General features: G+C 41.7%; 1 protein-coding gene across 1 annotated transcript in view; it reads left to right on the forward strand.

The window, feature by feature from the left end:
• Positions 1-13,578, forward strand: part of MEGF6 (multiple EGF like domains 6) — a 2,184,612-nt gene that overhangs the window by 964,453 nt on the left and 1,206,581 nt on the right. The window contains exon 13 of the mRNA XM_044062967.1: positions 8,209-8,343. Coding sequence (XP_043918902.1) covers positions 8,209-8,343 — 135 coding nt within the window. The remainder of the gene's footprint in view (positions 1-8,208; positions 8,344-13,578) is intronic.

Consider the following 13,578-nt stretch of genomic DNA (forward strand, 5'->3'; position numbering starts at 1 on the left):
TGTCAACAATGCCCAAGTGGGGTATTGTGTCAAATGCCTTGGCAGGTCAAGGTAGGCATTATGAATCATTTGCCCTCATCCATTGCTTTGGTGACCTTCTCAAAGACGTCCAGCAGGTTGAGTAGGTATGACCTGCCCTTGATAAAACCAAATTGGGTTAGGTTTAGTGTCTGGAAATTTCCTATGTCATTATTGAACACTTCCATGATAATTCTTTCCACTGCTTTGCATATGAAACTAGTGGGACTTATGAGTCTGTAGTTTCCAGGGTCTGTAGATGGTCCACCTTTGTGCAGATGGATGGCTCGTGCTGTTCTCTGTTCATGAAGCACACAGCCTGTTTGGAGTTTACAGTTAAATAGTAATTCCAGGGGGGCCTGATAAGTCATGTTTCATGCCATTTAAAAGGCATCTTTTTTTGTCTGGGCCCATTGATGCAGTGTTCTTGGCCTTTGAGAGAACATTAAGGACCTATTCCCCAGTGACAGCAGGGGGAGTTATATTTGATGGTATTTCCTAAGCGAAGGTAGCTGAATAGTCGTCCTTGGGCTGGGAGGCCAAATTTACCTCAAATTTGGCTTTAGTATACTTTATTTGTTCTCTGAGTTGTTTGTTTAGTTTGATGAGAGGTCTTTTATCCTGCTGGGTGCTGCACCTCCTAATTTTTGCCATGATTTTCTTCCTTCTGTTGTACAGCCTATTGATGTTGTGATTCCACTAGTGTATAACTGCCTCTATGCAGCTATTAACATGCTTGTTTAGGGTTTCTTTGAACAGTTCAGCATAGGCAGCATTGTTCTCAGGGTTTATGGGGTCTTGAAATGTTGCCAAGTTATTACTTAATAGTAGGAAGTTAGCTTTAGAGTAGTTCCTGAATATTCATAGGTTTATAGGTAGGGACTAGGCTATTGGCCCTAGGCCCTATATAAGCCTAGCCAAAAAAGTACCCTGGCTTTCTCCACCCAAGAAAATTATTTTCTTGTGCCCCTGTCGAGCAGAGCCACAGAAATGATCCCCGGTGTGAATTTCGTATATCCCATCCAGTCATCAAGATTTTTCTTGAAGAATGCTAATGAGGAGCTTTGTCTGATATAGATAGGTAGTTTGTTCCAGGGTACGGGAAGTCTGTGGGACAAGAATCTATCCCTTCAGCATGTTCTGTTTATTGTGGTGACAAGGTTTAGGTCCCTAGAGTGTGTAGCTTGGAGGGATTGAGATTTCTTTAAGTGGAGCATGTCCAACAGGTCTGGGTTTGACATAGCTTAGTATGTTATAAAGAGATCGTGTCTGAGTAGGCGATATGTGACAGAGTAAAGCTGGAGTTTTTTCAGATGGTCTGCTTAGGGCATCTGTTTTAGGCTGGTAATTGTCTTTCTGAGGTATATTTGCAGCCTTTCTAGTTGTTGTAGATGTCTTGTGAGGTACATACCAAAAGGGGCATTGTACTCTATAATGGGTCTAATGAGTGACGAGTAGAGGGGAACAATGACCTCTTTTTTCCTGGATGAGAAAGCTTTTGTGATGAGGTGTGCCACGTAGAAGGTTTCCTGACTACTGTAGCAATGTGATTATCAAAGGAGAGACTACTGTCCACCTGTGTCCCAAGGTCTCTTATCACACTTTCGATGTTAAGTAGATAACCGCCTTTGTGGTAGTTCGTGGGTACAGAGTTTTTACCAAAAGGGATGACAATGCACTTTTTGGCACTGAGCTTGAGGCCATGGCTTTGACACCAGGCAACTGTCTCAGTGAGGCCCTTTTGTAGGATATCCACATTGTTAGGAGTTTCAATTATGGCTCCTAGTTTGCAGTCCTCTGCGAACTTCATTAGCAAAACAACTTCTGTGTTAGCATGTACTTCTGAGAAGTAGATACCAAACAGGAGAGGACCCAGGACTGAACCCTATGGTATTCCACTTGTCACTGGTCTGAAGTCGGATTTGGAGTCTGCTACTTTCACAGTGTGGGTTCTGTCAGTGAGCCAGTTGGCAACCCATCTTGTGACATATGGATTTATACCTAGTTTAGTGAGTTTATCTATAATTCCATTGTGGGGGATGGTGTCGAAAGCCTTGGCAAGATCTAGATAGGCTGTGTGAACCACCTTACCCTCATGTACAGCTTTAGTGATGGCTTCAAATAAGTCTATCAGGTTTCGGAGACATGATCTGCCTTTTACAAGCCCGAACTGGGTGGGGTCCAACGTTTGGAAATTATCAATGTCATTGTTTATAATTTCCATGATGATACGTTCCATAGCCTTGCAGACCAGGCTCGTCAGACTAATGGGTGGTAGTTCCTAGGGTCTGTGGTGGCTCCTCCTTTGTGGAGTGTGATAACTGTCACTGTGTGCCATTCAGTGGGCACAAAGCCAGAGGTGAGGCTATAACTGAACATAGTACTTAGGTGGGGTGCCAGTTCATTCTGTAGTTCATGTAGAATGCATCCTTGGATGTTGTCAGGTCCTATGGATGCTGTGTTCTTGGCTTTGGAGAGTGTGGTTTTTACCCGTGCAGCCGTGATTACAGGAATTTTGCATTCTTCCGGTATAGAGATGGGCCCTTTAGGGGGTGAGAGGGGGGGTAACGTTAGCACTGAACCTGTCTGCCAGGATGTTGGCAATATCAGTTGGTTCTGTATATTTAGTTTCATTGTGCTGTAACTCAGAGCAGATCTGAGTGTTGCCATTGAGATTCTTGACATAGCTATAGAATGCTTTGTGGTTGCCTTTAGAATCAGTGGCGATTGCGTTTTCGTAACTAGCTTTGGAGGATTTTATGAGGGATCTCAGCTTTTTACTGAGGCTGACCAGGGAGTTCCTCCAATCATGGGATTTTACTCTTTTTTTGCAACATTTTCTTTCTTCTCTTGTAGAGTTTGTTTATGGCAGGGGACCACCAGATTGGCTTCCTTTTTTTGGAGGATAGCATCTTGGTTCTGTTAGGGATTGCACGATCCATGTACTCGTGTAAGTGCTTATAAAGTGCATTTGTGTAGGATTCAGCAGTCGTACCTCTATTGTCCATCTGCATGGGTGTCGTGAAGTTTGCCACTTCTGTCTTGAGAAGCGTGAAGTTGGCTTTGGAGAAATGTTTTATGGTGGCTTCCCTAATAGGGGGTGGGGGTGGGATCTGGATGTCTAGGGTGATTAGCTTGTGGTCGGATCTGACCAATGAGGAATTGGCCTCTGTTGTGGAACACCAATTGCCCATGTTGGTAATGATCAGGTCTAGGATATTGCTGCCCTTGGTGGGGGTGTGAATAAGTTGATCTAAGGCATTGGAATTTATGAATTCCAGAAAATGTTGAGCAAAAGAGTTGGTACATGAGTAGTTTTCCCAGTTAATGGTGGGGGTAGTTGAAATCGTCCATTATTAGGGTGATAGGGTGTACCCTAATATTTTCAAGTGTATCAAGAAATGAGGAGTGGGAATCCTGTGGCATGGTGGGGGATCTGTAGCAAGCTACAATTTGGATTGCAGTCTTGCCCAGAGTTAGTTGCACTTGGATAATCTCGGATGCATTATGCTGAACCTGATTGACTTCTTTGAATCAGTCTCCAGAGTTGTGAACGAGGGTAAGGCGGTCCACACAGCCTATCTGGACTTTGCCAAGGCCTTTGACACCATCCCCCACTCTGAAATCATAGATTGACTTACTAAGCTGGGCATTAATCCCTACATCACTCGATGGGTTGCCAACTGGCTTACTGACAGAACCCACACTGTAAAAGTAGCCGACTCCAAATCCAGCTCCTGACAAGTGACAAGTGGAGTACCTCAGAGTTCAGTCCTGGGACCGCTCTTGTTTGTCATCTACTTTTCTGAAGTACAGGCCAACACTAAGGGACTCTGGCTAACAAAGTTCGCAGATGACTGCAAACTGGGAGCCATTACTGAATCCCCAAATGATATGGATACTCTACAGAAGGGCCTTACAGAAACAGATGCTTGGTGCCACAGCCAAGTGCTCAAGCTCAATGCCAAGAAATGTATAGTTATCCCCTTTGGGAAAAAACATGTACCCGTGAATTACCACATAGGTGGCAGTACACTAAACACCGAAAGTGTAATAAGAGACTTAGGGACACAGGTGGACAGTGGCACACCTTTGATAACCACTTCGCCACAACAGTCAGAAATTCCTTCTGTGTGGCACACCTCATCACTAAGGGCTTTTCATCCAGAAAAAAGGAGGTCATTGTCCCACTGTACTCATCCCTCATTAGACTCATTATAGAATACAGCACCCCGTTTGGTATGTACCTCTCAAGACATCTGCAACAATTGGAAAGGCTGCAGAAATACCTCACGAAAAGAATCACTGGCTTAAAGCAAATGCCGTACGTTGACCACCTTAAAAAACTCCAGCTATACTCTGTTGCATATCGTCTACTCAGGCGATCTCTGCTTAACTTACAAGGGCATGTCAAACTCAGAGCTGTTGGACATGCTACACTTAAAGAAATCCCAATCCCTCAGAGTCACATGCTCCAGGGATCTAAACCTTGTCATCACAATAAACAAAACATGCTGGAGGGATAGGTTCCTGACCCAGAGACTCCCCAGACTCTGGAATAGACTGTTCATACATGCCAAGCAGAACACCTCTTTAGCCCTCTTCAAAAGGAACCTTGACGATTGGATGGGAGAAAGGAAATTCACCCTGGAGATCACATCAGTCGGCCTGCTAGACAGGGGTCCAGGGAAGTAAATAGTGTGGGAAGAAATACCCAGTGAATTGTTATGGCTAGGCTTGTATAGGCTCTAGGGCCAATAGCCTAGTACCAACCTATGAACCTGAGCAGCTAGCCTGGAGGGGTGGATATCCTTAATGAATATGGACACGCCTTCGCCTTTAGCGTTTCGGTCCAGGTTAGGTGGCCAAAAGGTATGTTATGAATTATAGCCTGGTAATGCAGGGGTGCTCTCTGGAGCCTTGAACCAGGTCTCTGTCACTGCACAGATGTCGATGTTCTCCATTTTGAAGTGTGCCTCGAGTGAGTGCATTTTGAGGTTTAGGCTTCTAGCATTGAGTAGCATTACCCCTCAGATTTTGCTTGCTTGTACCTGTTATGGTAGTGAGTTTGTCATTTGAACCTTGCCTAAAAAAGACACTATAGGGGTGGCAAGGGCCTTAGCCAGTATCCGGAATTCCAAGGGCGACAGATACAGGCCATTTGTGGCAAAGCATCGTGGTCTGTCGATCATGTCATCCCAGGCAGACAGATACTGGATCCCCATAGAATGACACCAGTAGCTTAGCCAATTGTTGAAGTCAATCATTTTGACCTTGTACTGTGGTATCATTCTTAGTGATGGCAGGATGCTACTCATGGCTAGGGTCATACCTGACTGGGCTACAAGATCGGACAGCTCCTCCATGTCTCTCCTCATGTATTCCAGGGAGGTATGTCTCAGGTCATTCACACCAACATGAACAATGACAGAGTCATATTTGTACTTGTTGTGGAGTGACCTGAGTGCGTGTGTTATGTGGCGGATCCTGGCACTCGACAGGCATCTGACAGTAACTTTCTCCTTGTTTAGCCTGAGGAGTAGAACATCAGTGTGCCTGACTAAAGTCACCTATGACTAGAGTGTTGGGCATGTTGTTATGCCTTATGGGCTGTGGTTGAGTGGTGCACTGAGTTTGTGGACTATGTGTCATCTGGGTTGTGTTGGGAGATGGAGGTTGCTTACATTTCTGCTTTGGAGGTCTGTGTTGCTTGGGCAGATTTTTATTGAGAGCCTCCGCGAATGTAGGTGTGTGTTTTGTGTTTCTATGTGTGTGTTTTGGCGCTGTAGGTTTTGAGGGACTATGTGATGAGTGTGGTGTGGTACAAGTGTTTACCCTCTCCTCTTGACTGTCTAGTCCAGTCTTTGTTGAAGAGAGCTTTGCTTCCAGTTTGGCTATATAAGTGCATCTCTCAAAAATTGTAGTGCTGGGTGGTAGGAGGAGAGGGTTGTCTGTGTACATGAGGCAATTGCTGCATAGCCCCAAGATGCCCAGATTCATCAGGTAGACAGGAGAAAACACCGGGAGCTGACCCTTAGACTTGCCTAGATAGGCGCTTATTTATCAAATACTAAAACCTGTTTTCCTCTAGACAAGTGAGGAAAGTTGAGTGCTGTAGTAATTTCTAGCTTATTTAGTGCTTACAATGAGTTCTGAACAAGTGCTGAGCTCAAAGAAACAGATTTGAATGTTAAAACAAAAAAACTGGCTAGTTCTAAGGGCAAATTTGAAGAGTAGACTTTATGGCACCAAGAATAGTTGAACCCTAGCTAAGCGCCGGGGACTCAGAAGCTTACAAACAGTCCTGGATACAGCAAATCTGCATCTGGACTAGACTACTTATAGGAAAGGTAGGAAACAAACTTAGAATTTTTTTTTTTGTAAAGTGGAAAGGGAGAAAGGAGGAGCAGAAGATAACTCAAGGTTATGAACTAAGTGGGTTGGCCTTCTCAAATGTTCTGCCTGTATTAGGTAGAATGAGGTAATGACACTAAACTGGGAGGAGTGTCCCAGATCAGATTTACAGTAGGGGTGGACAGCTGCAAAGCCACCAAGTATAAGAAGAGGATACCAATGCGGAGGGAGGGTGGGAGACAAAAATCAGAACAAACAAACCCAAACAGGTGCTTAACAAATGTAGAAAATTTCCAGTTAATATTTCACACATAGTGGAACTAGCTAGAAAAGTATTCCAGGGATAGCTAGGGTTTTATTTACTTCAAAGGAGACCGTTTTGTGGTCTGACCATTCCAGAGAAGACATTACACTGTGGGTGGGCAGAACTTTCCCATATTAGTGAGGACCAGATCCAGTATGATTGCACCCTGGCTGGTGTATTGACAGTCTGTAACAATGAATTTGTGTTTACAAAATCCAGGAATCTCTGTGCCTGTATGTTTGGTGGGGTTCCTATCAGCAGACCGAAGACGCATGTTTTCGAATGCATCTTGGTCGAACTGACAAAACCGAAACTGCAAAATATCGAACCAGCATGTAAGCGAATTCTTTCCCTGGGAAAGAATTTGCTTGGCCGCTTCAGTACTTTGCCATTTTCGGCACTGTAGTGCAGTCTCAGAGTTGGTATATTTAAGTAAGGGGGGGGGGTGTGGGAGGCACAGCCCTTAATCTCATATTTTAATGTGTTTAATTTTTTTTTTTTTTTTTTTTTTTTTTTAGAACGGGCAGTTCTGACAGTTCGATTTTGTAAGCTTTTGCTTACATGGGGTCGATTAATTACCATTCATTTACCTAAGCGTTCGGTGATCTAATATAGACCCTGTTTGGTGTCATATATGATTCCCATTTAATAGTGGAGTAATTAAAGTCACCCATCAATATAGTATTGGGTTGGATGGTGACTGTTTCCAATAAGTTTAAATACATAGTGTGGGTTTCCTGGGAATGATTGTTGAAGAATGATTTAAAGCTACCCCTAGTGATTTTGCTAACTTTAGCAGTGCTGAGGTTTGGATGCTGGCCTGGGCCAAAGTATGAGCAATCCAAATTTGGATTAAGAAAACAACTCTCTCTCATTCTCTTCTGTTTCTTGTTTTTTGTCACTAGCATAACCAATATGTTGATGTCATCATCACTTTAGAGTTTGTTTCCAAGCTATGCATCATTTGCCACCATCTGCTGTTCCGCCCTGACTCAGGAAACTTGAACACTTGTGAAGTAAGGCTTCAGCAATCCTCACTGAAAAAAGAAAAATAGCCATCCTGGACAGTTTGTCTTCATTAGTGAAGTAACATGCTGACATTCTGAGGGCTGTATTAAAGAAGTAATATTATGGCTACATTGACATATATGTCTACATGCATCAACTGTTTCATATTATATCTGTTATTGATATTCCACAATGGCCCTGTACATTTGCTGTTGAGTCTATAGTTGTTAATCTTCATGTTCAGTACTACATGCAATCAACCTTCATGGATTAAGTGTGGGAAAAGATCTTTGTGACTGTAATGATGAAAGATGTTTGGAAAGTAAAAATGGCCTACCCATGTGAATCAACACTCTTACCATAGACTGTTTTATCTTTTCTATCAGATTACATTCTTTTGCATAGGTGTGTTGTGTAGCAGTGTTTTTACTGCTGATTTGACTGAGTAGTACATTTGATTTAATTTCTTCTGTAAGTAACACACCAAAGGAGATTGTAGCTAATTTGTATTCTTTTGTTTTTAGCGTGTCCTAAGTGGACGTACGGGCCAGGCTGTTCAAATGAATGTAGCTGTATACAGCAAAATACACAGGAGTGCAACAAAAGAGATGGTACCTGCATATGCAAGCCTGGTTACCAGGGTAACGACTGCCAGAAAGGTGAGAGGTGCTAACTGACTAGTCTTAGCGGGTTTTGGACAATATAATGAATGCAGGGGTGTTATGCTAACTCTTACATATCTCAATACAAACAATATTTCTTTAAAGTTTTAGAAATGTCAGTGCACTATTTCCTAATGCTCTGCAGGAAAGGAGAAGTTAACTTTAAAAACACCTTTGGCCTTCAGAGGGAAATGTTAGAAGGTATTGGTAATAATGTAGTGTAAATTAAGGGTACATACACATCATGTTTTGCAGTTATGTATCTCAGGCTCTTGCCCATTTTTAGAAAGGATGATAAGAACGCTTGATGCTGCAAAACACATATTTCAAATCATGAGGTTCATGCAATTTTTGCATTTGTGGTATTTTTCAAAACCCTAATCAGAAGTGTGAATTTCTAAATTTTGGAATGGTCCATTTAAATTATATTTTTGCCAATTTTTAATTAAATGCTCCATGTTAAGAGTTTCCTTAATAATTAAAATACCTATAGAAGATATATATGTATGTATATTTATCTCTGTGTTGCTGTCATACCTCTCAACCTGGAAACATCAAAAATCTGGACAAGGCCCATGAAAAATAGGTACAAATCTGTACGCTGATTAATGTAAAATTTGCATACATAATTATTTAACCCCGCCCACTCCGATGGAATTGTGGGGTACCAGCTTTCAAATGCAAACTGAAGAACAGACATCCAAAATATGGCACTAGAGTCCCCCTGCAGCCATTCCAGTGTCCCATAACCTGGCTATTTCGCCCCATTTAGCATAAACACTAATGTGTGCATGCATACTGCTTTACTTCTCGATTGTTTGGATTTTACTTTTACATTTTATAGCACAATGCACAAACACTAATAGATATCTGCTAAACAAAGTAATACTGTCTCACTCACAATGAAAATAGACTTGGCATTAAAACTTCTCTGCCCTTGAAACTTACATTCATTGAAACAGCATTGAAACCCACACCACATGCAAAGAAAATGCATCTGGCCAGTGGTGGATAAAGATTACCTTTGGGCTGTTTTCAAATCATAGGCCCCTTGCACACAAAACAAGAAACATACATGCGTTCTTTGATACACCTTCCTGACTTTATTAAATTATATTCCTTGTATAATACAGTATACTTGTTAGACTTAAGTTAGAAGAGCTCATTTAAATTTATTGTTTGAACATTTTTCCAGCAGGCAATGAAACAAAATGCATGAAACAATAATGACAAAACTGCCCAACTCAGAACATTTCCATTATTTAAGTCTACTTCCACAGTCACACACAAACACACACACACACACACACACACACACACACACACACACACACACACACACACACACACACACACACACATATTATAATAACAACTTTTCTCAGATGAAAGCAAGAATTTAAGCCAAGATAATTAGTCATATGCTTTACTTATCTTTAATACAAAAATACCAACATTAAGAAGCCATAGCTTAACAGTTTTGTATACTGATTGCTGACCAACACATTAAACTTACCCAGAGTAATTTATTTCAGTAATAACCCATGGTATAACTGTAAATATAGAACAAGTTTGTATTATTTTTTCCAAAATTCCAGTGCAGGTGCCTACTAAGAATACAAAATACCAATACAGGCAGAAAGTATGAATAAGATCTGCTAACATATGTTCTCAGTAAGCTTGCTAAGTATGAAAAAAAAAGAAGGCATGCAAAATCCCAGCAGAGGTGAACAGTAAGAAGCCAGAATCAAAGCACAACAGTTAACATTTACAGCGAAATGTTACTTATGTTCTTAACACATGAAGCCTTTCAGCAGGAAATTCCTTCCTTCTCTGACATCCACTTTATCCAGTTCAGGTAATCAGGCAATTGCAACCTATCACAACATTCAAAAATACAAGCATACCGCTCAACTGTCCAGATTTTTTTGCAGAATGTACAGATGTTTGCCTCACATTTTTGGCGTGTTCCTCATAAAATGTATATTTTTTTCTGGCAAATCATTGAGTACTGAAGTCACTAAATAGAGTTTTACATTTTATTTTCAACTTTCATATCCTTCAGGAAATTGCATGCTGAAGTAAAACCTATTATTCTAGCAACTTTTTTAAGCTTATATGGGCAAAATTTAAAATTAGTCTTTGAATCTGGATGCAGACTAGAGAAACTAATCATGAGCAGCCAGCCAGTCTGCCCCCGGACACACACATTCACATACGTACACACACACACACACACACACACACACACACACACACACACACACACACACACACATACACACGTTTCCTACCTGAAGCACTCCTCTCGCATAAAGCTCTGCATCTGAGCAGCAGTCCAGGCCTCAGACGGTCCTTTTCCACTCACATAAAGCTCTGCATCTGCACAGACAGTCCTTCCTTTCCGCTCCACTCTCATAAAGCTCTGCACACACATACACACTTACTTACTTGTGTGCTGCTTTCCACACAAAGTTCAGTGCTGCTGCCATCTGTTCGTTCCAGCCCTGACATAATCCGTTCAGTTCAGCTGCTGTCCGTTCGCTCCATCAGTGGCACGGCATAATCCATTCAGTTCTGCTGCTCCGGTGCTCCCCGACATAATACTCTCCATTCTCTCCGTTCTAGGTGCCGTTCCTTAAGTGCTATATCATTCCTAATCCTGCTCGCATTTACAAATCTGCTGTTCCCGCCTGCTTGCATTTGAGCTCTGCATACATAATGCCCCAAGGAGCTCAATTCTGATAGGCTGGTAACCCTGATGGAGCTGATGTCATTGCGCACGTGATGACATCAGCCCTGTCAGCGCGAAAATTAAAAAACATTAAAAATGCATAAGAAAAAAAATTGGAAATGAAGGGGTGCCACTCGGGAATCGTGACACCCCTTCATTTGAACCCCAAAACTCTGTAAAAAATGAGTAATTCGGTGCGGTTGGGAGGTATGGTTGTTATGTTTTTTTATCAATGTGTATAATCTTAGGATATTTTTTCAACAGAAACCTAGGTCTTCTTGTGTGCTAGTATGCAGTGCTGGGTTTTGACCACCTGGCAGTGCAATTACAAAATTTGTAACCAGGAAGTATCCACCTACAACCTCATACTGTTTCTTCCCAGAAAATTAGTTGTGTAACATTTTGCAAGTGAGTTTCTTTCATCCAGTGTTGGTGTATCTCAGATAGTTGATGGAGGACTTCAGAGGATTTGAAATGCAGATGCGTCTTGGTTACTGATGCTGAAACTCATGACTAAAAATTAAATAAAAAATTAAATAAAACATCCATAAATCACAGTATATGAGGGCAAAATGTATATGCTTAGCCGAAGATTCATATTTGCATTTCCGAGATGACCTAACTAACAGGTTTAAGGAAAGGGGTTATCCAACAGGACACATTACACAAGCATTGAATGTGGTTAATGAGATGAACAGGGATGAACTCTTACAATATAAACAGAAGGATTCTGACACCACAGCAAAACTTAGGTTTGTGACGACATATGGGCGGAACACAGGGGCACTTATTGATAGTGTTTGTCGGAATTGGAATATTCTTATGGCAGAAAATAAATTATCAGAATTCCTTGGGGGTAGGTGCTGTTTCTCATATAGAATGGGAGAAATTTTGCATCATATTTCAATCATTATAAACAAAGTTATCCTATACTTCGGGAGAAAAAACAAATTACCATTGAAGGGGTGTTTGTTAAGTGGAGCCTTCCATGTGGGCACTGTAGGCATTGTTGTAGAATGCTGAAAACCACGTGCTTTAGTAGTAAGAATACTAGCATAGTATTCGAGATTCCTTTTTTCGCCAGTTGTAGTTCAGAATGGGTTGTTTATTTAGCAACGTGTCAGTGTTCAGCCTTTTATGTTGGACAAACATCCAGGGCTGTGAGACATAGAATATCTGAGCATATGAGTGAAATTAGGAACCAGCGTGACACTAACGCTCTTTATAAACACACTTTAACTCACAAGACAGCATGCTTCCAATTTACAATTATAGATAAAATCATTGGTTTGCAACAAAATAAATCTGGGTGGCATGAATTGCTCAGTGTTAAGGATAAAAAATGGATAATTAAACTAGGAGGTTTTTTGCACCTGGGTTAAATGAACATCTTTGATTGGCCTTTGGATTGATGACACACTATAAATGGGGTGTATTTTTTTGTTTTTTTTTTTCACATTGATAAAGGCTTTGTAGTATACAAGCCGAAACCAGTCTGTTTGATACACTTTATTTTAATTTGGTCTCCACGGTCTGCTGATCATATATTTGTTCTACATTGTGGTTTAGGACCTTGCAGACGCCTTACTTGCAGAGGTTTTCTTTGGGATTGTCAGTATGACCCTGACCCTGAGTAGCGTCCTGCCCTCACCAAGAATGATACCACGGTATAAAGAAAAAATTCTCGATTTCAACTATTGGTTAAGTTTCTGATGTCATTCAAAGGGGATCCATTGTCTGTCCACCTGGGATGACATGCTCGACAAGCCACACTGCTTCGCTAGAGACGGCTTGCACCTGTCACCCTTAGGCTTTCGAATACTGGCCAAGGCTCTTGTCACCCCCATAGTGCCTTTTTTAGGCAAGGCTCAAAAGACAAACCCACCGCCGTAAATAGCACAAGTAACAAAAAACTGAGGGTAATGCTACTCAATGCCAGAAGTCTAAACCTCAAAATGCACACACTCGAGGCATTCCTCAGTGTGGAGAAAATCAGTATATGTGCAGTAACAGAAACCTGATTTAAGGCTCCAGAGAGCACACCAGCACTACCAGGCTACAACTCATACCATACATTTCAGCCACAGAACCCAAACTGAAATACAAAAGGTGGGGGCATATCCATATTCATCAAGGATACCCACACCTCCAGGTTAGTGGCACAGCACGATGCTTCAGAGATCATCCACGTGCAACTAACAATGGGCAAAACTGCAATTCAAATTGTAGCTTGCTACAGATCACCCACCATGTCCCAGGACCCCCATTCTGCATTTCTGGAAACACTGGGAAACATAAAGGTCCTACCAAACACCCTAATATTGGGTAATTTCAATTACCAAAACATTAACTGGGAGAACTACTCAAGTACTAACTCCCTTGCCCAACTTTTCCTAGAATTTATAAACTCAAACACCCTGGTTCAACTGGACAACACTCCCACCAGAGGTGACAACATATTAGACCTGGTCATCACCAACATGGGCGACTGGTGTTCC

Source organism: Protopterus annectens, chromosome 2.part1 (assembly GCF_019279795.1).
Source record: "Protopterus annectens isolate FY-2018-M chromosome 2.part1, PAN1.0, whole genome shotgun sequence".
In the NCBI taxonomy this organism is placed as follows: domain Eukaryota; kingdom Metazoa; phylum Chordata; order Ceratodontiformes; family Protopteridae; genus Protopterus; species Protopterus annectens.